Source organism: Crassostrea angulata, chromosome 2 (assembly GCF_025612915.1).
Source record: "Crassostrea angulata isolate pt1a10 chromosome 2, ASM2561291v2, whole genome shotgun sequence".
Taxonomy (NCBI): Eukaryota; Metazoa; Mollusca; class Bivalvia; order Ostreida; family Ostreidae; genus Magallana; species Magallana angulata.
Genome location: NC_069112.1, coordinates 29,248,457 through 29,274,510, shown reverse-complemented (window position 1 = coordinate 29,274,510; position 26,054 = coordinate 29,248,457). Strand labels below are relative to the sequence as shown.

Sequence of the window (26,054 nt, the reverse complement as noted above, 5' to 3'; positions counted from 1 at the left end):
TTTGATTTCTGACAACTTGTGAAAACAATACCAGGTTTTGTACTTTGTAATTTTTTAGCAAACTATTGCATGAAGGGTACTCCTTTTGTACGGATAACACGGACATCACTTTAAAGTGACCAATCGTGTTCAAAATGCATGTAATTGTATACATTTCTGTACTTTAAGTAAACATAAGATCTGCAAATAATTATCAGATGTTCGTTTAGATGTTTATTATAATTACAATACGCTATCACATTAGGTTTTTGAATTCTTAGATTATATATTCTTCATCTTTCCCAAAAGATTGTCAAATCATTTTACCAATTATAAACTTATATTCAAATTCAACAGGAGTTTTTATTTTAATTATTAAGTTATTTGTATCAAATCTCTATAAAACAAAACCGAAAACGACAAATTCATGTAGTACTTTAAATATACAAAGGGATACTTTAAAAATCGGTGATGTAAACTTTACAGAATTATATTGTCTTTTTAATGTATAAGTAAAAAACTGTACACATGTAGGACTGATTGGCCAACCCCAAGGCAAGGTACACAGGCTTGCAGTGATAACCGAGGTCCTGTCAAATGCACGAACCGTATTACAGGAAATTTGAAAGGTAAATTTCCTAAATAAAAAAAATGATGAGTAATTCTTAAGGAAAGTTGACATCAATTTGAAGGAAACCCGATATGCAAAAGGGATATCTCTACTATTTTCTACAGCAAAAAAAAAAAAAAAAAGATAAAAAAAGAATAAAATGGCCGGGTATTCTTAAAACGAAGATTCAGTACCAGACAATTTGAACCCAGCTCTAACAAAAAAAAATCCTGCTTTAGCCAGAAGAGAATGTTAAATGTCAACATTTAGTGCGCGGTTGTCTATCAAATGCAGAGACAACCAAGTTTTACCTGAATAAACTAGCAGCCAACGGGCTTGGAGGAGTGAATTTGGAAAAGCTTGTCGGAAGAGCTCGAATAATCGTTGTGTTCGACAAAAAAATTCCCGATTCCGATTTGGAAGGAGCGATGGAGTTAGGGGAAAAGCTTGTTTGTTTTGGTTTCAAATTCGACGAATAAAAATCAAATTGGAAAATTACGAAAACTATCCAATTTTTAATTTTTTAATTAAATTAAACATTTAAATTTACAATCTTCTTGTATCATTCTTTCAAACTGAATCGGTCAACCAATGTTGGGAAATTATATAATAATTAAAGTTAATTTGTTTACAAAAGGGAGTATGTAAACATTTCAATCCAGATCAATAGAATGTAGTAAATATAAACAAAAATCTTAATTAACATTAGCAGAATGGATGACCTTGAATTTAATGACATAATCGGAAAGACATACCACAGTTTTTATATTATCAAATAGCCTGTACATTTTACAATAATGTCAACAATTGTATAATGTATCGAATCGATATCTTCAATAACGACAAAAAGTAAAGATATGCTTAGTCTAATTTTCAAATATAATATTTGATCTTGTTGTTTACAAATGCCAATTGATGTCGATAGATATACCGGTATTCAGTTGTTAACATAGGCTTATCGATTTTGAAATAAAATTGTCCATATCAACAGCAAGTTAAGAGAATAACAATGAGAAGAATGTTTAAATGATGGTATATAACGATTGCAAAATGATATTAATGCGAACGTCTATATCGTCAAAACGGAAGATAAGTTGATTAAATGTAAGCAATTTCGTGAAAATATGTACAAAATAAACACGTCTTGGTCATTTAAAATGAAGCAGATACATTACGTTTATCAAATGAACTTCAGTTCATTCCTTTCTTGTTGACCATAATGCTACTTATACATAAATTAATAATCTAATATTAAAATAATGCCGTTGTATTTTATCATTATGTAGTGTCAAATCATTGTGACCTTTGAAGCTGGTCATAGTGTGAGGGTCCACTGACTTGACCTAATTCTTGGTACCCTGCGTTGTCCTCTGCCGTGTAATGTATCCCTTGTTGTGAAACGAAGTCATTTGAATGCGAATCACCTTTTGTCCTCTGTTGCGTAACACCTCGTTGTTTACATCCGGTTTGTCTTAAAATCCTAAATTAATGCAATGAAAAAAAGAAACATTGAATTTTATTGATTGTATTCTTAAATTGTTGTAATGAATAAATGTATAGCAATCTGTTAAAAATAAAGTAATTTCGAATCCTGCATACGATTTGATTTGACATTTATATAATTTTCAGTTTAAAAAGAACTTAATCTTAAAAGTTCTGCAATTATACTTCATCTTATATATGTGCAATGCGGTAATACTGCAAATTGTGCTAGTTTTTCCAAGAAGTTGAGGATATCAAAATTTAATGTAAAATTATTCGCGCATTTTTTCTAGGTCCATTTTTCAATCATTTCTCTTTATAGCATTTACAAATTGTTAACAAATCAAATGAAGGTAGAACGGAATTAACTACGTATTGAAGAAATAATACTAATTTACCATGTAATTGTACAACCATTCACTAGGACACTTATGCAAAGAATCACACATACTCCTATCAAAATGGAAAGGTTTTCTGTGCATGAATCCTGCCTCGGTTTAACTGTAAAAGCAATATATTTTTTGTTGTTAACATCCAACAACGAAAAAAAGATATTATTAGATATGTTTTAAATTTAGCGTCATTTTTTTTTCAAATAAAAGAGTATGCTTACTGTTGTCAGTTTTCGAATCACAACAAGATAAGCATCGATCATCGCACGTTTCATTACAAAAATCTCCAATGTTACCAAATACACAGCCTTCCTCGCAGCTGCCAGTGTTCTTGTTACATCTGTTTTTACAATCTTTACTGCATGGTTTGTTGCAAAGTTTTCCAAACCTGCCGACAGGACAATCTCCAATACATTCTCCCGTTATTCTGTCACACCCTGTGGGACAACTGTAACAGTCTCTGTCGCACTGATCTCCGTAGAATCCCTCCTGGCAACCATACATACAGGAACCAGTGTAATTATTACACGTACTGTTTACACAGCTGTCAGCGCATTCCAAAGAACAGGTTGGCCCATAACGCGTTGATTCACATACTGTGAAGAAAGGTTTTGACTTCCTTAATACATGCCTTGCAATTATAAATAACATCACTTAATATCTAATAACACTTGATATTTAAATGGTCCATTTAAATAATCATATTTCGATACTTACCAGCTGGCGCACTTGTAATAGGTTAAAGTGTCCTAGACACAATTTGAGAACAAAATTTTTAATTTTATTTTTTTCCATTTTTGATTGTTTAGAACGGTAAATATGGGTATTTTAATGTTTTGTCAAAATTATAAAATCAAATATTGAGTAACAAGCAAGACACAGAATTTATAAACAAAGTTCAAGTCTTGTTATTGTTTATATATGTGATTTATTAGTGCAAATATCAGTCAAATGCTGCAATCTTCTGTTGATTCTATTATTTATTAACACATTAAATCAGTTAAATATCTTGTTTGAGTTTAATATTAATTCCTTACTTTACCTTGTTTGTAACCGTGTACATGTAAAAGACTCGAGCCTTGTTTACATAACAATGAATCATTACATTCAAAGTTAGGTCAATTATTCAAAATGTATATTTAAACCATTTATGCATGAAAAAAACTGATCTCAAAGCGTGTCTAGGTACCTCTAAGATGTTGAACCAAAATAAAATGATGATATATTGTCCAAGAGCCATTTATTCAATTATTGCATACTCAACGAGTGTTTTCATGCATGAAAATAGTTTAAACGACAGTTCGAGTTCTTGTAACGATGTAACATACTAGGCGTTGCATTCTTTTGTAAAATTGATATTCCAATCTATTCAAAATGTAATAAATATCAATTTATAAATTAGCAAAAGATTGGATGCCATTCATATGTTGCAATGCAATAAAATTGATGTATGCAAATAAATAAACATTCGGTATATATTTGCTTAAAAAAAAAATAGTATTCAAAAGACTTTGCAGATCTTTTTACCTATAAAGTTGGTTTTCCACATTTTGGAAAACTGATAATATCCATATCCATAATAGAGAGGAAAAACAAAAAAGTATTTCAAAACGGCAACGTCAATAATATTTTGATGTGCCTTAAAAATTTACAAGATTATCATTATAATGTTATAATATTACACTTACTGTTGCAATAATCACCTGACCAGTTCTGTTTGCATCCATAGAGACAAATCCCAGTCTTTTGATCACATGTACCATTTTTACATCCAGAGCTGCATATTTGAACACAAATTTCACCAAATCGTCCTGGCGTGCATCCCTGTGCACAGTAACCATTGTTTTTGCCACAGACTCCCCCGTAACAAAACGATGAACACTGTATTGTACAGGTGTCTCCCCAAAATCCAGAAATACAGGTGATACAATGTCCAGTAGTTCTGTTACAAGACGGTTCTTTACAGTCAACATGGCATACTGAATCACAGAAATGTCCCCAATATCCATCCACACATCCCTGGATACAGAACCCAAAAGGATCGCAAACTTGGTTAATGCAATTCTTATTGCACCCTATTTCAAAAAGATTTTTCCTTAAGCATGGTCGTAGGAACAGAAATACATATTTAAACCGATGCTTTATTTAAACAAAAACAAACTAGTTATATAAACAAAACAAAAACATAATTGGCCTTTTAATTAGCGCCGGTTTTTAAAAACTAAAATGTACTGATTGAAGCAGTAAAAACAGTCTATTTATGAATATCAAAGAAAATATTTGTTTTAGGATTGGGTGGAACATGTTATTTCAGGAAACAGTTTATGGAAAAGAAATGTTTACCATAAACTTCTATTTCACAAACTTCAAGGATTGCTCCATGTACACCATATTTATCATCTTCTGGAGCATCATAAGTTGTCTCAACAATGACGTATCTAACTGTTTGTTTACATGGTATGTCTATTATATAGGGAGGCAATGATGGGGCGGTTGTATTGTCCTTATAGCAGCGAATTCTCTGAGTCGTCGAACTTTGTGTTGCTGAGATGTTCGATACATCAAGATAAAACTGCCGGAACCGATACTGCTTCCAGTATAGTCCATAATCTAAATGTACACTACATTAATGCATTAATATTGTGTCCTAGACTCCAGTTATGTCTTATCCATTCTAGCCTATCAGATCGAAAAGAAATTTACTTTTTCCAATTACAGCTGTAATCCAATTACATCTTGTATTGACATTATAGTCGGTGATTGTACCGTGTCTATAAATTGACTTTAGCATACATATTTGTATGAAATTTATACACAAGTCAGATTGTCTTATACGAGTACATGTAAAACTGGAATGTTAAACGATTTCATGAAAACGCCAAGAAAAATATTTCAGTAGACTCTTATTTACATTCTCTATGTCATGCTTTGCACACGACGTGACAATATATAATATTCCAAAAGTCCAGAAAATTACTTGTTCATATTTGAAAAATGTCATTAAGTTTATAATGTATATATTTACTTATTATTAATATACGATCAAATGCCATGATAGTTGGTTCATGAACAGTCGACTTAATCTATATCTAAATTTTAAAAATGTATAATCAATGAAAATAAAATATGCATACCGTCCTTTCTATAATATATCTTGACATGGTTAATGCTGTAGGGTTTGCCGAGGTCCACCTGCAGCCATGCTTTTGTTTGATTAAGATCAGTGTGGGAACAGAAGATGTAGGTCGTGTTTAAATTTCCATCATTCGCATTGCTTGTCGTATAAGACTCAAAGATTGAGCTCACAGAAATTATGGTAGCAGATCTACGAGAGAGATTCTCTGTAAATACAAAGGTTGTTCGAACATTATTGAGACATTTATTCTTATCTCCATGGCAAAAAAGATAAATTGAAATTTCACCAGAAAATAAACCAGCATGTCTGTTATTAATGTACATTTTAAAGTTAATAACATCATTTGATCATTCCTGGTAGGCTAACAAATTGTTCTACTTACAATGACTCATCGCAACGTCATTCTAACGTTTTTACTTAGTCCTATGTTATAAAACACCATACAAACGAATTGAAAACATGAATTATTCTTCATTTTTATCTTTACTTCGCGGTTTATAAAGCGTAAACTGCCCCAAGTTATGATATATCGTATAAGATACCATTCCTTATTAAACCTGACCTGTCTGAACTCAGTACAACACCGATCAGACCAAACCAAACAGAAAGTAAAACCCAAAAGTAAACCAAGAGAGTAATCCCCGATTAAAAGTTGACTCTTGAGGCCTGATTGATACTGTATCAGTTTTGTAAAACTTAAAAGAAACGTGATTACTTTCAATTAACTGTGTTCCTCGTGAATATTGCGATATACTTATTTTTTTCTTTTTTAAAATATATATTAGTTACGTTATGATTCGAACACGTAGATATCGGAGTTTCATTCAGTTACCAATATTGGATCATGTAAAAAGTAATTAAAATCAAATTCACAATTACAGACTGTTTTCTTATGGTATTTGATCTATTAATTATAATAGCACATGATCAACGACATGAGACATTTATTGTAAAGGAATAAGAATATTTTATGTTACGTCCAAATAAACAGCAAGTAGTACCTGTTTAATCAAACGATGTTAGGATTAAAGCATTGCACATTGATTCAAATTTAATAAAAAATAACTGTATTAAATGATTTATTTTTGTAAGATTTAATATTAAGTGTACAATGTTACCGCACTGACGCCCATGTTGGCCTTTGTAATAATGATCTCGGATAACGAAAGTTCATACGTACATGTATATTTCATGCACGACTTAATTTCCGTAAAACACAGTGTAAACATGTATAACAATACATGCAGATACAACGTATGTACATTGTATAAAATGCGTCTAAATTGATCAAATAAAAGTAGGCAAAGTAATGGAACGAATAATATCCTTCTGAGCACGGATAGGAACATCAGATACAATAGCAAACAACCTTTTACGAGTCGTGTTCAGACTTAAAATTACAATTTAACCAAACCGCATAACACCTTTTTTGTTTGTGACAAATTAGAATGAAATTTCAAAGAAACACACCTACCGTAACAATAAACACAAGTCCCAACCAGGGCAAAGAACGTCCATAACACAGTTTGCATTTTGAAACAGGAAGTTATTTTCAGCCTATTTGATTCTCAAAGGATTATACATAAAAGAGTTTTTTCCATTTAAAGATTTCCTCTCTGTTCAGTGATTTTACATTATGGGACACAACACTGCAGCGTCTACAATTACTGTACACAATGTGCACAATGTTTCATATCAAATTATTTAACAAACAATCCATATTGCAGTTTTTAAGAAACGTAGCGTTTACGTATGGGTTGCATATTTAAAAGTAGAGCGCAATGTGGAACATTTGCAGGCAAACAATGCTATTTAGAATATCCAGGCGTCCTTTTTCATTTAAACGTTGTTTGAATATATTTGTGGCGTTATTTATGTTAAACCTAGTCCATTTAAACTATTTCTTCCTGCACTTTGTCTAATAGGTTACCTTTTAGCTGTCCAAAAAGTGCCCAAGTACCGGGCGGTAACGTGACATGCTCTATAATACAAGATGGTTTGGGTAAATACGAGCAAATGAAAACACAATGAAAAAAAACAACAACTATACAACATAAACTGTTTTTATTGACCAATGTTCAGGGGTTAAAGTCCTATGACGGGGCAGATATGGTCATAGAGTAAAACTATTGCATCTTTCAAAAGTCTTTTGTTTCCCATTTCGACAGTAGCAAATAAATAAAGTCCATGAACATTTCTACGAAATTTGTAACATTCATGGCCCGTTGTTTAAGGGTTGAAGCCCTTTACCTTCATTGTGAATTTGGAGGCCCCCAAGTCATGTGCTTAGGCCAGAGGGCGGGGCTATTGTTGCCATATACATGAAGGCAAATAAATAAAATATAATGATATTTTCTTCTATACTTTTAGAATCTAAGGGGGGGGGGGTGTAACTAAATGCATTTGATGTTATGTCTTCTACTCAAACTGTGAAATTAAATTCTCTTGGGCAGGGGTCTAGGCCTTTTGTTTATGTTGGGGAGCGTACTAAAACAGTTGTACGCTAGTAATTTCAACATGCATTATTTCACATTTTTTTAAACCCGGTAGCAATACACTTATATATTTTACCATATTTAAAGAAACCAACTCCCAAGGTCGTCCATCCTATAGAGTTTAAAAACTGGATTTCTTTTTAAAATACAGCAATTTTAGGAGAAAGACACTTTGCATCGTGCAGGTGGGGCGAGGATTGGGATAATATTATCCGAAATCATGACAAACACTCACCCCCACCCCGCCCCCCCCCCCCTTCTGCTTCCTGTCAGGGAAGCAATATTTCTGTATTCTCTACCATATACATGAAACCATCAAAACCCCATGGTTTAAGATCTGCAGAACTATTGTTATTGACATTAATCAACATTTCTCGTTTGTCGATAGACTTCTTGTAGTAGTTTAATTATTCGAATATTCTCTCTCTCTCTCTCTCTCTCTCTTTCTCTCTCTCTCTCTCTCTCTCTCTCTCTCTCTCTTGCACTCTTGGAAATGTGTTTTTAGAAAATATTTCCCCTGATGGAAAATTATATTAGGGTACTTTACAAAAAAAAAAAAAAAAACAATCCCTAAAAATAGTTATTTGAGAGAACCTGAAAATAGTTTTAAAACATGTACATGTACCAACCGCTACTAACGTTATACATTTCTGGACTCAACCCGTTAGAATTTCTCACCTTAGATATATCCTACATTACCGCTTTAAACTTCAAGAGAAAACAGTTTTCAAGAGTTGTTTTGATAGTTCTTTTAAGTGTGAATATCGAAGAGTTATTTTTTAAGAAAGCGGACGTTTCAATGAAAATGAAAAGAGTTCTGTTTCGACCATAATTTGATGCAAAGTTTCTCTATATTTTTTTTTATTTACAGATCTCTCAATCTAATTCATCATAAATAGAGAAAGCTTTCGACAAAGTACATTTTGAATGAAGAACGCATTCAACAGAAGACAAGGAGTTTTTTTTATTTAATTTGAAACGAAAGATAACTATTCTTGAAAGATAATTAAATAGGCATTGGAACTGGGGGGGGGGGGGGGGGGGGGGGGCTGGGGGAAGGCTTATAAAGATTGAGAAAGTTGGAGAAATAGGCATACTAGCCCCCTCCCTCCTCCTCCCCCTCCCCACGGATTAGGAATTTCATGATTTGTGGGAAAACATTTGGAAGTATAGGTAAACTCTTCCACCCCCCCCCCCCACACACACACATTTCAATTTGCTTCCGACGTTAGTGAATTTGACACGTTTTAAAGTTTTATCCACATAAACAAATATAAAAACTACAAGAAAGGGAAATAAAACAATGTGGCAAATTTAAAATTTCAAAAAAAAAAAAAAATCATTGGTACTCAATGTTTTACAACTCTTATTCATATGGAGTGTGATCAGGAAGTGTAATGTCGTTAGCTGTAGTAAGTAGGTCAGAAGTAGGGGTCCTTGATTCTGAACTTTATTTTTGGTAATTGTTCTTTTTTCATGTTCTGTAACACACACATTTTACTCTAAAACAATGCATTTATATCCAGCTTTCAAAACTATTCAATTAACAAAATATGCTTGTTAATATAAACGCAATATAATTAACAAAATATGCTTGTTAATATAAACGCAATATCATTAACAAAATATGCTTGTTAATATAAACGCAATATCATTAACAAAATATGCTTGTTAATATAAACGCAATATCATTAACAAAATACAAGTATCAGATACGCCGTTGTCTTGTCAAAAATATTCAACATATTCAAACACATTCTATTTACACAAGAATGATGTGTTTTGCGATGTTTCTGTTTAATGAGGGACATTGAACTCCCGTTTAGTGGTGATTGGTTATTGTAGGTTATAATTCTTATAAGTAAAATAACTGAGAACGCAAATGTTAACACATGTAAAAGGTTTAATTTATATAAATATGCATGAATAATGACTGAGGTCCAATGATTGATCTGTGTCAAAATATTGTTGCCCAGGAGAGCGAAGCAAGCCTCTCGACAATAAATGCTAACTTCCTCAATATTTCCTAATTATTTAATTGACATAGGTAAATGTCCATTAAAACATTGATTCGAAATGTATTATTCAATTTGGATTGTCGTCTTTGGTTTCCAACTTCATGTTTATTGTCACGGTAAGTATAAAATACATTACTTAACATTAAGATACTAATGACTGATTTTTAACTGGTCAGAAATTTGGTTATGTTGACACCAGGCAGTAAAAACAAATTTTATCGCGGGAATACATGTCAATTTTTCCCACCTTATCAACAGGTTCATGAATTTATGAACCGGTTGATAGCCTAACATAGAGGTAATGTTTAATACATTGTAATATCTAAAAGTGTGACAATACTTGTATACTAAAGTTTATTCTTTGAGAATATTTTGTAAAAAAAAAAAAAGATATATGAGTGAATAAACGTGTATATGAATATATCGGGTATATTATCAAAATATCACACAAGATAAAAGAAAACTATGAATCACACTCTAAATTACATGCACGTCTTCTAGATACTTTTAAAATAAGAACAACAAATACCAAGTAAGATGGAAAGGAATAATAGGTCAATGCATATATCATATTATTATTACAATAAGGATGCCCTTATTGCTTTTATTCTTTTAATGCTAGTGAACAATGATATCGCCTAAGGCTCAAGTAAGATTGTCTATTGTCTGCCGTTCATTACTAAAGCAAAAAAAAAAAAAAAAAGGAAAATATATCACATAGAAAATAACCTAAAGACTATCATTTGTAAATATGAAATCTAGATATTATACATAATCAATTGTTTAGTATTGTTTTCTATCCTTTTGGTCTAAATGTCAGAGATTTAAATAATATAATCATATCAGAAAAAAATATTATGATAGGACATTTTAATTAAATATATTTAGTTTCCAATATGCATCCGGTTTTGTTTTAGTTTAGCGATATTTATTAAATATTGTATTTGTTTTATTAATTACTACCAGGTAGGAGATGTTATTATGTACAAAGCGATAACATAAATAGTCGGAGATGAGTTGTTTTTTTATTTACAGCAGTGGTTGCCTGCAGGAAATAAAATTAAAAGATATGATGCCTCATTTTCGTTATCATTTTAAAAAAAAAAAATAATTTCTGCGTTTAATTTATGTTAAAGCGGACATTTTAATTTTTCCCTATCGAAATGTATGTTTCACTTTCGATTGCACTTCTTTATTTGCACAGCTGTTATAATTGATATTGCAAAGTATGTTCTTAATTTTCGATATTGATAAAATGATAGATTAACTTGAAAAAAAAAATGGTTGTATAGTTAATGCATACTATTACCATTAATTCACAAGATTGTTTTGATTTGACAGGGCAGTATTTTACATTTCAATATACTGATAATGCTTTATGCATTTTACTACATGTAATTGGGATTTGCCAATTATGTGAAATAATCGGATCAGGAACCATTACCCTTTAATGCAATAATTGAGCATTTTCACTTCAATGGATGTGCTCTGTCACATTTATTAATGTTGTTTGTTTTGGTCTTGTAGCTTAGGTTTTAATATGGTTTATTATTTCGCTTTTTTCCCCTTGACTTCAATTGACAACAGGTTGACTATCTGCTACTTGTATTCCTTTGTGAAAAATAGCGAAAATGTATTTTGTTTGAGTATTTATTTGCTTAGTGGTCATAAACGTCATTCCATTAACATAAAGATCACTGGTTTAAGCACTGCGATAGTTGCTTGATCCTTCGTGTTGTATCTTTACGCAAGATACTTTATTTCCATTGTATCCGTCCACCGTGCTGATATTGGGTACCATCATTAAGGTAAACCTGTGATGAACTGTTGTCCCATTTAGGGAGAGGCAGAAACTCTTATCTGATTAACACCACGACAACTGGGAATAAGTACCTGTCTCAAACGCGTCCATGGCTCGGAGAGAACATGTAAAATACACATGACATCATTTCACACTTTAAAACCTATGAATTTATATATTTTAGTGCTTTACAAATGTCCAATTTTTCTTCAAAATTGTTTGGTGCTAGACAGTTTTTAGAATTGATAGTGAATGTTCTCGTAAACAATGTGATGGGTATACCTACGGCGTAAAGTCTTACTATTTCGGATGTCGCATATTGCCCCCACTCGCCAAATCCGCTGATATAAATTATTTTGTTTTTTAAAAGAAAATATCAAGCATGCATTTGACTTTTCAGGTAATATTTGACAAACGGTAAATGATCAAAGTACAGTTTTCTGCCATAATTATAGTAAACAGAATTTAAGTATTTCTATCTGTTTATGCCATTTTTGGACAAGGGACGTGCATTCCATTCAAAACATATATTGCAGAAAACCTCAGTAGGCACCCTACCACATCAGTTTTGCAAAGTTCGACGTACGGATCTAATATTGCAACACTGGTGATTGATGGTGATAAAAGAACTTCAGAAAAGTATTGCGCTCACACAGAAGTAAATCAGACAAAGGCATGGCTTCAAATAGATCTTGGAAAACCCTTCAACATAGAAAGTGTAAAAATATTTTATAGAAACGAACGTATGTATTTTTTTATTCAATCTGAAATTTTAAAGTTCTTTGTGGTTCATATGAACCCACAAGTATTTTATACGGAAATTGATTGTGAAAGTGTTCAATATTAGTAAAGCAGATACGCGTTTTATTGAAATAATTAGACACCTAAATCAGTGGTATTACATATTTTTTTTCGTTTTAAACATTTTTTTAGTTAATTTTAAATATGCTGACAATATTCGTAAAAGCGTCGTGTTACTTTATAAATAGGAACAATTATGATTAATGTTTGGGAGAAGATGGTAGTTCCCTTCCAGAAAATATTAAAAGCTCAAGTCTCTGTTGATTGTACCAGTAATTTTAAATGTGAAGTTCAGAAATTTTCAAATCAGAATTGATGAAAGATAACACCGATAAAAATTGCATATCTTTCAATTTATGAAATGAAATTTAATGGTTGGTTGGGGACAAGCATTGCCTACCATATGCATCACCCTAATAAGAACTGTTCTTTAAGAATATGTCACTTTCAAAGTATCATTAAAGGAGACTCATGATACATGAATGTAAACAACAAATATAATTTAGGTTTTTGTTGTTGTTGTTTTTCTTTTGATCATTATTTTTATTGTTATATATTAATGGTTATTATAAATGTATATTTTACTTTATTTTCACATCATATTCCATAGGTTTTTGGAAGCCCTATCGATTCAGACAGTTTTACCTAGATGTATCAAACACGTCAGCAACACAAACAAAAACGGCTCATAGAACTCGATGTTACACTGACAATACCACATACCCAGCAGTACCTCCAAACGTAATAGACATACCTTGTAAACACACAGCTAGACACGTCATTGTGAAGACCACGTATGACGCACCTGAAGATAACCCAACTAGGGGGGCTATCTTAGAAATCTGTGAAATAGAGGTGTATGGTAATACAAATTTTAAAAAAAAATAATGTGATAATACATAACATCAGAAAGATCTGAAACAACAGATTATTTTCTAAATTTGATATAGTTTTGTTCAGGAATTTCAAAAATCATTAGAAAATAATTGATGAATGAGTTTGAAAACGTGCTTGATGTTTTTAATGAACCATTATTCATGTTAATTTTACAAATTAATAGTTTTTCCATAGTCTTTATCCGTATCAGATATTAAAAACCTTTTTTAACATATGCATGTGCAAACTTCCATACAATGATACCCCCTACTGAAACCAAATGACTTAGTTTTCGTTCTAATTTAGTAACAAAGTAGAAAATTGGCCTCCATGAATTTTAGTGTTCCACAGTAAGAGAGTTGACATATAATGGAAAATACTTTTTTTTCGTTATCAAAATGCATGTCTATTTTTGTAAACCGATTTACCATCTGAATTTCATCAAGATGGCGCCTTTGGAGTCAGATATATATATAACACTCGCACCTTAACTTTTCAACACTCTGCCAAGTATATGACACTTGCATTTAGATTTTCATACAGGATATATTCTAAAATGAATTCCACTCAGAGTGTAAATATTAAAGCAAAGTATTTTTAATGTGTATTTTTTTCACATCAAGGATATAACAGCGGTGAAACAAATGCCGCGTCAAAAGACACCACCACAGCCACATCGACAGCCATCACCGCAACCGGTGGAGATAGGGTGTATTCAGGTGTACCTACCCTGGGCACCACCACCACAAGATATTACAGAGGACAGCCTGTCGCCACCGCCTTACCCCTTCCGGTTAACACCAACTCCTCCACCATAACAGCGACAGCCATCCCCGCGGATAATCAATGTATGAGTTAGATATTTTATCTCTACATAAGTAAAGCTTTTATTATTTTCTTATTTACTTAACTTATGTATTTATTAACTATTGTTCCTTAAAATAGATGGTATGGGGTAGAATATGATAAGATAGAGCTGTTTCGAAGGATATGATACAAGATGCACGATATAGGATACAATTGTTTTGTCAACTTTCAAAAAAGAAGCACTAAAAAATGTATAATTTTTGTCGTAACTAAACCAAGGCTGTTGTGTAATGATGTTAAAATATTCTTTAATTTAACAGTTAATATGTCACAGAAATCAAACAACACAGAGTCCATTTTGTATGTTATGCTGCCAGTTCTTTGCACAAGTCTCGTCATCAACATCTGTACAATTACCTGGTATTTGAATTCGTTTTCTAAGAATTATGTATTGTATTTCTTTAAATTATATTCTCAGAAACAGACACGGTTTAAAATGGTATCTTGCCAAAGGAAGGCGTATGTGCTAGCATCATACCCTGAAATTTGATAACAAAAGAAAAAAAGCCAACCAAATTTGGTGATGATACCGTTCTGCATTAATCGAGTATACAATAACATGTATATATTTTAAATCCCAAAACGTTGACAGGAATCTGAAGGACTGAAACATTCAAAACTTAAGATTATATACATGTACGAGATGTGAATTAAACAATTACTTACTTATAAGACTTGTCCTATTGCAAAAAAACAAAAACAAAACAAAATATTAATCAAAACAAAACACCACCCTCTAAACAAAAAGAAAATGGGAAAACAAAGACTATACCTTTGGCTTTATCAGCATTGTTTTGTTCCTATTTCTGTGGAATCATTAGATTTCGTGGTGGCTCAATTTTAACGGAATCCGTGGGTACTCTTATCCCCGAATTAACAGCCTCCACGAATTAATGAATTAGGGTAATAAAGTCATATTTCATTTGCAGGTTTAAAAGAATGAACGAAATTACGTTTCGACGAACCTGTAAAATTTAAGCAATCCACGAAAATTGGCCCCCACGAAATTTAATGGTTCCAAAGTTTTAACTGCAGTTAAACATCAGTTTGAAAAAAGCCAGTTGAAACAATTAGTTTGATTTTAATAAATATTTAGTAACTTTTTTATATGAAGCCCATGTTAAGCGGTGAACACCAAAAGTCCAATATTTGAGAAAAAAGCAAACTGAAAAAAATAATAAAATTTAGAATTTCACTATAAAATATTAGGTACACGAAATAGAATTATAGGAAATACTATAAACCGCTGGCAAATGGTAAAAATTTATTATTTGAACGTTTCAGGATTTTAAAAAACAACGCATGCAAGAGACAGGATGTAATACAAGACGGGTTGAAGAGAGACACAAAATTCATTCCGACGTCCGGGATATACATGTATAGTACAGCGGACGACGGCACTGTATACCAAGAACTGGATCAACTCAGTGGACCGTCACACTACAGTCAACTTTGAAAGCCAACAAGTTAACTGAAACATAATAGAAATTGAAATGACATTGTGTCGTTTTAAAGAGGTTCGATCCTCTGATTTTGGTAGCCATTTTGGGTCACCTTTAGTCTAGAAATTCTGTGTCATATATGAATTCTACTTGTAAATTCCTTTTTACAATGCCAAAAAACTATATTGAATAAAATAGTGAAGGAAAAATTTCATATATAGAGAGTGTAGTAAGGTACTCTATTTTGTGGCGGAAGGTTTTTAAGAAGAAAATGAATATTTTTCATAACTCAGTTGTTTTAGAGTAACTTAACTTTAGCTTTCTTATTTTTCGTGCATACCAAATTTTCAGATAGTTTATGCATTGTGATATCTCGTGTTGTTTCAAAAAAACATATTTCAACAATATTTCAATATTTCTATCGACATATATTGGCATGTTTAAGTGATATTTCATACGAGTAAAGATAAAATCAACTCCAATTTCCCCTAAAATTACCTTATTTCATGCCATATCTCAAAATTTATATTATAGACACATACTTTTGGTTTTATTTTCTGAATATATAACTTTCTTTTGACAAGTCTGTCATAATTTGAGAGAAAGTTTGAGACTTTTATTTTTTTTAATTGCATGTTGAATCGTTTATGAATACAAATAGTATTTTTTCAGTACAAAAAGGTCAAAATATCAATAAGGTCAAGAAATTGCAAACTTTTTCATTATGATAATTTTAATTTTATTAATTCTAAATAATGTAAATGTGTATTTGATACCATGGTTTATTTCGATAAAAAATTATAGAGGGAAAAGCGATTTCAGTGCAGAAAGGTCATATTAAATACACCGTAGCACCGAAAGGAGCAGATAGACCCCAAATTTTGTTTTGAATTTTGGTTTAGATATGTGTGTAGATGTTAAAAAAGTACTTTAGAAAAAAACTAATATACTTTTGATCGCAGAATCCATCGTCCTTAATATAAAATATACTGCGGTATACATGCCTCTTGTTGTTGATTTTGGATTTAATGTTTTTTAAAAGAATATTTAGGTATTTCTACCTTTAAGGTGAAACACATTTCCCTCTTCCTCTCTAATTTTGTCCAGACAGGTTTTTTAATCATCAAATATATGGAAACAATTCTTCTTTATTTAATTGACCATCAAAAGTTATGTCACCAAACTGAACATTAGCAAAGATAACCCCCATAACTATAATTATTGATCAAATCAAGGTTTACAAAGGATAATGGATACAGTGTCACATCTCAAGCTTTCACTTGTTATTAGATGTCTTCATGAACAGCAACACTAGCATTTAGTTTGCTAACCCTATGTGTGGGAGTTTGAGAAAAAAAATTCTTTTATTTGGCCACTGTTACCTTAATTGTTAAGCTGTTTTTGGTTTTTTTGTTTTTTTTTTATAATCAATAATTATTAAATATCATCAAATGTCCGTCGATCGTTTATCGTCTTTGAACCCTAACTTACACGGTACATGTATGTTCACTCTTTTGTCATCTACAATTGTATGATAAAATGTTGTTATGCAAGTAAATGAAAACAAATGCTTAACAATAGTTACCTTTAGCTTATTCGCCCCGCGTCTCTATATTATGCTCACGTGACGTAAAAGATTCCGAATCAAATCTGGATTAGTTATCAAACCAATTTTCAAAGAGCGTACATTACATGACTTCAGTTATGTAAATAATTCAGTTATATTTATATATTCCTTACTAAATATAAAGTTTTAAGTTATTTACAGACATATATTTGCATATTCAATGCGCTTTCCCACTGTAAGTCCATACGGAGGAACTGCTAATATTTTTCTATCATCGCAATTGCTCTGTCTGTATACTATGACGTCATAAAGGTGTGACGTCATATACTTTTCCATGACCCATTATAGAACATCATGTGTTTTTCTCCAACTCCATAAGATTGATGTATTTAAATAAAACTTGTCTTATAATAACATTTTAAAGGAATAACTGTTATAACATATCATGGATTCTGTTCTGATATGACCTTGATTCTGGGCCTAGAGACGTCAATCAAGGTAACTGGACACCCTTTGACCATATACACTGTGAATAAGCTATAGTTCACCAAGGGAAGAGAAATAATTATCAGGACTATGATTTTCGAAAGATTCTGCTGTGGCCTACACTTAGACCTGGGGACATGGTTCAAGGTCATTGCACATCCTTTACCCAAAGTCTCTGTAGGTAAAAAAAAATATTGGGCAAAGGGGATAAAATGTATGTCCTAGACAAGTGATTTCAGACGTAAAAACGAACAGACGAACCGATTGGTCACTATACTGGCACACACAGAGCTTGGACTATATTTTATCAAAAACGAATGTCAATAATACATTGTATATATATTTTTTAATTACTATGAAGTAAGAAATTCTAATTGACAAATAAGTCCTATATACTAGTATCGTACAATCCCACAATACAAAAATGTGCTATACAAGTATAAATTAAATTTCTGAAATAGCCATCAGACGAAATAAAGTTTTCTACCTGGTTTGCTTTACTTAAATCATTTCTACACAAAATATGATATTATTAGTGTATCTCTCGCACATATTTGAACATTCCAGGTCTGCGCCATGCCTGCAACAAAAATAATAACTTGTAGAGGACCAAACATATTACAGCAGGCAATGTTTAATGTTTTCATTCTATTTTTTAATTCCGTTTTTGATTACCTTTTTTTATTCTTTCATTTTTGTTGTACTCATTTTAAGTATATGTCTCTTATTTTTAACAGCTGTTTTTTTCTTCAGACTTTTTTGGTTCATTCAAATGTTCGTTTATTTATTGATACAGTTTATTCATTTTTACAGTTTTTAAACTAATAGCCGTTCAGCATTTTTCACTTTAACTCGAAAAGTCTATGATAAGCAGCTGAATAGTAAAAGTAAAGGTATTGTTAAAATTAATGTGTTTGCCAATTGTATTTACCATTTCACTAATGTCACTGTCATTCCTGAAGCAAGCCCGCAACGGAAGTCTCAGATTTGAGATGGTGAACGGAATTTTGAATTGGACTGTTATTCGGATCAAATGGACCTTGGACATGAATTCGTTTATTACGTTGACTTCCCAGTGTTGCGTTTTTGTGTATTGCTCGAAATGCTGAAATGAAAAATCGCTTTTTTTGATACGAAAAAAAGTTGATGCCGATATAATGTATACCGGACTGGAACTCCCCAACTCCCCATGCAGGTATTATGTAAACTGGGGAAATCCCCACCCACCCTATCTTCTTTATTTTTTGCCCTTATCATCCTCGTTGTTAGCGGGCGAAATTAAGACTAGCCGAATTTCAATAATTCAAATTTATCTTTGTTTCAACACAACAGTGTGATTACAATAGGGCGAAACTCTTTGCAGATGAATAAGGCCAACATTTACACGGAACGTCAATAACCCTGTACAAATTACAGTTTTCGGTAATAAAGAAAACAAACACCAACAAGAGCACACATGCTTTACACAAACACCGAGCTTCATTGTTCCCATTATCTTATATGCGATAGAGGCGGTTCTGTATCTCATTTTTTATACAAGGAACAAAGTAACTCCCCAAATAAAGGAAGACTTTTTTAAATAAAACCCAGCAAAGTCAACTACTTGAGGTCTACACTACTTACACCTGTGCCATCAAACGGACTCTAGAAAGGATTTAGGCTTTGAAACAATCAAAGTTATTTTGCAAGTTTTAATGTCTACCTTGTAGATTGCTTGTATGTGTTTTGATTCGTCAAAATTTTAACGTCAAATATGAAGTTACAAGAAACATACAGCGTTTGAAATTCTTTGTTTTGCGAACAAAAATCAAAGCGTTGCGTTCATATGTTATTATTTGTAGTTACACTATTTCCAATAGATTTTAATATTACTGGTTTACAAACAATAAAGAAAATCTATATAAAAATACAAAATATTATTTCCAGATAGCATATCTCATAACGTTATACACTGACTTTGTATAATTCCAATATGAACAAAATAAGGACTAAAAAACTTTTTTAGATAACTTAATGTTTATAGTCGGTTTTGGATTTTGTAATTCTAAATGTTTTTAAAAAAAATTATGATGGTTGTCAAAACATATTTATCTCTATGCAAATACTTACCATTACGGTATACTCATTTGTGCTATTTACGAAAGCAACAAATACGTTAGATGCCTTATGGATAGTGAAGGACAATTTTGCAACGTTTGAAGACTTCCCCGATAGAGTCAAGATGAGACGTGCAAATCCGTGTTCCGTCGGTAAGAATGTGTGTCCTTCAGAAGTGAACATATCAGTGAAAGAACCATTGTAAAAACCGTCGTTGGCTATCCCAGCTCTACCTATAGCATCGCAAACTGAAATTAATTATAATATGTTAATCGTTTATAAATATATTATAAAAAATAGTTTGTGCGTTATATTAAATTAAATCTGTCATTGGAAACACTGGGGGAGGGAATGCATGCTTTGGCTAAAAAAAAAATATCCACATAGCTTTCATAAAAAAATATGATGAAACGTAATAAGTCAGCTATGAATAAACTATCTTTCATATAAATTAAAACCGTGTGTTTTACCCATGTATCAAAGTTCTTGAATTTCAAAACAGGGTAGGATACCTCTTAGCTGTCTAAGATCTGTTTAAAAGACTGTATAAGATTTCATTCGTAGCTAAGAGGATGTGATAGAAAGATAGAAAAATGAACCAAAAATATTATTGGCCGAACAAAAATACTACGATAAATACAGTCAAATTTACAAAATCCAAATTATCCATAGATAATTTCAAGCCATAAATAAATGATAAAGAAACATATGCACTCACCTACATCACACGCCGAACCCTCGAATCCAGGTTTACATTTTGTACAAAACCCTGTGTTGGGATAACATGTCTCACAGTTGGAAGGGCAGGGCTTTGAACACTCCGGTACTTCCGCAACGGGACTTGGACATCCTTTGTTTAAAAATACTTTGTCAATTTTGATTCGCATGCGCTAGGATTCACTCTTCAAAGTGGCGTATACACACATTATGATCATTAAGTTTTTCTTATAATCATTAGGTAAAGAATTATCAACTTGAGCGTAGCTTATACCTATCCAAATTTAATAAAACAAAATACAAAAGGTTTTTTTCTTCATATTTTTACAAATTATACTTTTTTGTGCTATGTATGAGCAATTATCAGTATAATTTGAGAAATGCTCAAGAAAATGGAATTAGGAGAGAGAGAGAGAGAGAGAGAGAGAGAGAGAGAGAGAGAGAGAGATTTGAAAGGAAATACCGTAAACTTCAACTTCACACAAATCTCCAAACACGTTGTGAGAATAATCGGAATCATAGACCACACCACGTCGACGTTCATTGTAGTAGATGACGTACTGTGCAGTCTGCAGACACCTAATGGTAACGCGATCAGGAAGCGTACGTGTTGAATAACTACGATCTTTGTAACATAACACTCCATCATTTCTATTGGTCGTGTTCGAAACGTACACAGCAAACCCGAGGTAATATTTTGCAAATATACTTCCAAAATCTAGACAAGAAATATTCTTGGTAAATTTAATCATCAGTGAATAAAATACATATTAAAGTCTTACCAGATTATATTACAGTAAGTAATATAAAATAGCAAATATCAAGATTTTTTTTTATTCAAAAATTAATACTTTTTGTTTATTTTATATTAATAATTTGCGTTAACTTTTATATTATGAATAACAGAGGACGTACAAAAGGTAGAGTTATCCGTCCTTAAATACAAGGTTATGAAGGCGATCCTGTACTTGTTTTCCAGATTGACCCACCACGTATTGCTCGCTGATTGGCTTGTGATTGTACACTGACCATCCCTATAATGGCGGGACTTCCTCCCGTCCACAGCTTTATCGCTCGATCCGAACTCAGCATAGGTATAGGACTGCCATGTGGGTTTTCTATAGCTCAAGTTCTCCAGATCTAAATACACCAGAAATACAAGTTTTAGAATTAGGTGATTTGATTCTGTAGACTGACCGTCGCTGAAATAGAGGGAGATATTCCCGTTGACAGCTTTATCGCTCGATCTGAACTTGGCATAGGTTGAGGACTGTTGTGTGGATTTTCTATAGCTAGAGTTTTACAGATCTATAAACCACAAGAAATTGTGAAAAGAGTTTTGTAAAAAAGGGTTTCGTGAAAGATTACTGCAAATACATTGCCCTTAACTGTGTGTTATGTATCGCATTTTTATAGACAACTTTCAGGTAAAACACTTTTTGAACATAACCACATCACAAATTTTGTAAAAGCAGATCAATGTGGATCTCATTAATGAACAATGCAGTCCTAAATAGGTTGCCCAAATTAAGACGGGGTGTTTTCTTAATACTGTGGTTTCATCAATGTTCGTTGAATACCAATTTTCGTGGATTTCGTTTAGTTGATCCATGAATTTAAATGTTCATTGAAATGCATTTTCTATTAACAATTTGTATTGATAGGGGCATTGGCCACGAATTTACGTATCCTTGCAATTGTGATTTTTCACTTTATCCACGAAAATTGATACCCTTGAATATTGATGAAACCACAGTAGTTATAATCAGAAATATCTAAAATACATATTTAACATTCCCACGTTATTCATAGAACGGATAATTTATATATTCACGTTTTTTTGATGAGGCCTGATGAAACTTCCCCTTCTCTCTCCTCTACCGTGTTCACTTATAGATAATAAAGTTATTATAAAACCATGATTTGCGATGTATAAATACTGGAGGTACTTAAAAGATATACTTACATTTATGACACATGGCAAGGCACGGGATAGTGCAATCTGCATTTTCGTATCCAAATTCGGCAACGGGACAACCTCAAACACATAATATTCACCAAAAAAATATTTATTTGAACAGACCAAGTATAAACTTAATGTACATGTAGTGCATTTATTGTTTCTTCTGCAATGGATGTGCAAATAGATGGTTATTTCAAAACACAAGAAGTTGTTTAATTTTATTTTTTATAATGCTTTCCGATAGTTATGAAATAAAACTCACCTGAAACTTCAATCTCACATAGATCGCCATATGCATATTTACTGTAATCCTTTGGATAACGTATCCCAGGGAGTCTCTCATTATAATAGAAGACGAATCGACCAATCACAGAACAGAATATTTCCACCTTATCGGGTATCGTGGATGCAGTGTATTGTGTATCTTGATAGCAGACGACACCATCTCGACGATCAGATGTATTAGATACAATGATGGAAAATCCAAGAAGCTTTTTGGTGAAATCATTGCTTTTATCTGCAACATAGACATATTCTTAGTTAAAAAACCATGACATGATACATAGATTAAAGGTATATATTTTACTGCTCCTTTCTTTGAAGTTTACATCATCATGGCTTAGTTAACAGAAGGAGCTGGTGAACTTTGACTTGTGTATTGTGCATCTCTCAGTAAAAACTGCCTAGTGTCTTGTTTAAGAAGTATTGTTGTTGTTGGTTTTTCACGATTCTATAAGACCCAACAAAGATAATACAAACACAATTATGTTATAACTAAAATCAACAAATCTCTAAATAATAATGAAGGAATACTACGAATTGAATTTATTTACTGTTTTTTCTGTCATGTTAATACATAAACGGTCATTTCGAAACATAACAGGTGAGATAATTATATTGTTAGAAAGAACTTTGAAAGTTCTGAATGTTAACATAGCGGAAGATGAAGGGAAACCAATATCGTAGGAGATAATAAGTTAAGACTTGTGAATGCGATATATTTTTGATTAAATGATTTATTGAACTGAGCATAAATCAGTCTGTTAAGGATATCTGAATTAAAACATCATATACATGTACATTTCAGATTACAAAAAAATTAATTGTTGTAGGTATTTTAAAACGAAAAATGCAATTATAATATTTAACATCGTTTTGTTGTGAATTTGCGATTGTTTACAACAAAGCGTGTGGACACAAAACATTGCAGAACGCCTTGTTTAGGAATAAAAGGAATTTATGTTAGCTATAGCACGAGTGTTGCTATTATAAAAATTGAAATATTGTATGAAAAAAAAAAATCAAAGCACTTGTATGAATGAACAAATCAAATCTTGACTTGTGATAATGTTGATCCATATACATGTATAATTTGAAATGATGTGATTTACAGTTGGGAAAACAAAAACTGTAGACTGTAATTTAAAACATATCAAAATGCATTTAAAAGAAGCATACAAACACATAGGGTTCAGTTTAGCTGTTATACATTCCGCTCTTTATTAATCTTACAGATTTTAAAATACTTCTTACCCCAAGTCAAATTATCCGTTCTTGAAAATACATTTATGCGCTCAATTCGTCGAGGTTTCTTCAGATCTACTATCCACATGGCAACTACTTTCTCATCTAAAGTTGAGGTACATGCTCCATGGGATATGTGTCCAGTCAGCACTTTGCCGTCAACTAGCTTATCACTAGGATACTCTGTAATACGTGTTGACATCTGGTAGGTTAGGCGGTGTAACGCCAAATTTACTATAATAAAAACATTTAAAAGAAAATTCAAACCTATTCTTACGAAAAAACAATCAATTGTTTGGTTTCTGAAACTCATTTTACAGATATATTCTATACAATAATGGCTTTAATATACAGAAGAGAGAATAACGAAACCAAACGTATACATAATTTTGAATGATGTATTGCAAAAGGAAAATAACAAGGTTTGCCTCAGAGAATTATTTTATAGAATTCACATTAAAAATCTCCCTTAGGATATGATAAAGTAGCTCACTCCTTTTATACTGATCGCAAGTAGGGCCATCAAAACCGGGACTACACAGTCCGTCGCACTGTCCCGAGATAAGACCGCAATGACGGCAGTTAACAGGACACGGCTTAGAGCAATCCTTACCATGGAAGCCAAGAGGACAACCTTATTGTGAAAAAGCAACACAATCCAATGACATTACCTATCAGTTTTGTTTTCAAAAATTGTTATCAATTTGATGCAAACAGTTTTAGAAAATTTATAATAACCACAAATATATTACGTATTTTATTTATTTTCAGATAATAACTAATGGCAGAAGATGATTTTTTTAAACTGCCTAGAAACTGATTACAAAAATTTGGAAACTCTTTTGAGTAAAGCAAAATTTAGTTAAAAGGTATGATGACGAATTCAAATTGAATATATCACAATTTTCAGTAATAAGTATATTGCATTTGACACTGAAACTGTAATACATGTACCAGAAGTTTACCAGCACTATACAATCCTTACCATTAACTACTACTTCACACAGGTTTATTTGCGTCAATGCAGAATAGTCGAGTTTTCTGGACGCTTGTCCCTCTCTAGTGTTGTAATAAATCACGTATCGGCCGACCATAAAACATAATGCGGTGACGTTAGCGGGTATGGTCGATGCTATATGGTGGGTGTCGCGGTAACACAATATCCCATCCTCTCTCTCTGTTGTATTCGAAATGTAAATTGAGAAGCCCAAGAACCTGCTCGGATACGTGCTGTCAGCTTTTGGAATTGAAAAGAGAGAAAAATAAAAACACAAAATAAAGAAGTTTTTATCTTACTGTCATTGTTTTAAAGATAAATATGAATAAAACAAAGTAAATCAAGTTTATAACAAGATTAAAGTTTCAATTTGAGTCCGAAACCTGACGACATAATACTTTTAAAATGACGTCATAATGCTCAATGTGAGATATATTTCTTACTGACTTATATATGGGATATACCTGGTATCCACGTGACTGCTATTGGCCAATATTTTTTTTGGAATTAAGCAGGAGGTAAGATATACAAGTAAGCCTCGATATATTGTCTATTAATTTCTAAATATATTCACCTTGCAACGTGTAAAAAATATTACAATATTTACATGTATATTTTTTTCCTTTTTTGATATTTTATATGTGATAATTAAATATAATATTAGGTACATGTAATTCTGAAACGTAGGAAATACCCACCTTGTATAACTTTAACTATTAAACGGATGCTTAATAAACGGAAAATACGTTTACCCTGTGACGTCACTTTTTATAGATAATTATGTATTTGCATTGTTCGACAAAA

The 26,054-nt window shown here is 32.1% G+C and overlaps 3 protein-coding genes across 3 annotated transcripts; 1 reads left to right on the top strand and 2 right to left on the bottom strand.

Moving 5' to 3' along the window:
- Positions 1-1,155: 1,155 nt before the first annotated feature.
- LOC128171154 (multiple epidermal growth factor-like domains protein 10) lies at positions 1,156-7,131 on the bottom strand. The gene is made up of 7 exons (XM_052836885.1): positions 7,074-7,131; positions 5,598-5,804; positions 4,807-5,073; positions 4,152-4,538; positions 2,685-3,059; positions 2,470-2,572; positions 1,156-2,069 (listed from the first exon to the last, which is right to left on the bottom strand). The coding sequence occupies exons 1-7, from the start codon at positions 7,129-7,131 to the stop codon at positions 1,883-1,885; spliced, it is 1,584 nt and encodes a 527-aa protein (XP_052692845.1). The 3' UTR covers positions 1,156-1,882.
- A 5,054-nt stretch (positions 7,132-12,185) lies between these two features.
- LOC128174155 (uncharacterized) lies at positions 12,186-14,449 on the top strand. Its single transcript, XM_052839776.1, has 4 exons — positions 12,186-12,189; positions 12,417-12,656; positions 13,325-13,576; positions 14,214-14,449. The coding sequence occupies exons 1-4, from the start codon at positions 12,186-12,188 to the stop codon at positions 14,447-14,449; spliced, it is 732 nt and encodes a 243-aa protein (XP_052695736.1).
- A 3,970-nt stretch (positions 14,450-18,419) lies between these two features.
- On the bottom strand, positions 18,420-24,470 carry LOC128171161 (uncharacterized). The gene is made up of 9 exons (XM_052836895.1): positions 24,263-24,470; positions 22,992-23,246; positions 22,733-22,804; positions 21,682-21,906; positions 21,230-21,484; positions 20,768-20,899; positions 20,062-20,297; positions 18,884-19,057; positions 18,420-18,532 (listed from the first exon to the last, which is right to left on the bottom strand). The coding sequence occupies exons 1-9, from the start codon at positions 24,453-24,455 to the stop codon at positions 18,485-18,487; spliced, it is 1,590 nt and encodes a 529-aa protein (XP_052692855.1). The 5' UTR covers positions 24,456-24,470; the 3' UTR covers positions 18,420-18,484.
- Positions 24,471-26,054: the final 1,584 nt, after the last annotated feature.

Excerpts from the sequence above, each read along its gene's own strand:
- LOC128171154 (XM_052836885.1), bottom strand. The coding sequence starts at position 7,131 with ATGCAAACTGTGTTATGGACGTTCTTTGCCCTGGTTGGGACTTGTGTT. Across the intron at positions 5,805-7,073 it reads GACTTGTGTTTATTGTTACG|AGAATCTCTCTCGTAGATCT; the intron begins GTAGGTGTGTTT and ends TTGTATTTACAG. Across the intron at positions 2,573-2,684 it reads TGATTCGAAAACTGACAACA|TTAAACCGAGGCAGGATTCA; the intron begins GTAAGCATACTC and ends TTGCTTTTACAG.
- LOC128174155 (XM_052839776.1), top strand. Across the intron at positions 12,657-13,324 it reads AATATTTTATAGAAACGAAC|GTTTTTGGAAGCCCTATCGA; the intron begins GTATGTATTTTT and ends CATATTCCATAG. Across the intron at positions 13,577-14,213 it reads CTGTGAAATAGAGGTGTATG|GATATAACAGCGGTGAAACA; the intron begins GTAATACAAATT and ends TTTCACATCAAG.
- LOC128171161 (XM_052836895.1), bottom strand. The coding sequence starts at position 24,455 with ATGTCAACACGTATTACAGAGTATCCTAGTGATAAGCTAGTTGACGGC. Across the intron at positions 22,805-22,991 it reads ATGTGAGATTGAAGTTTCAG|GTTGTCCCGTTGCCGAATTT; the intron begins GTGAGTTTTATT and ends TATGTGTTTGAG. Across the intron at positions 18,533-18,883 it reads ACAGTGACATTAGTGAAATG|GCATGGCGCAGACCTGGAAT; the intron begins GTAAATACAATT and ends TTTTTGTTGCAG.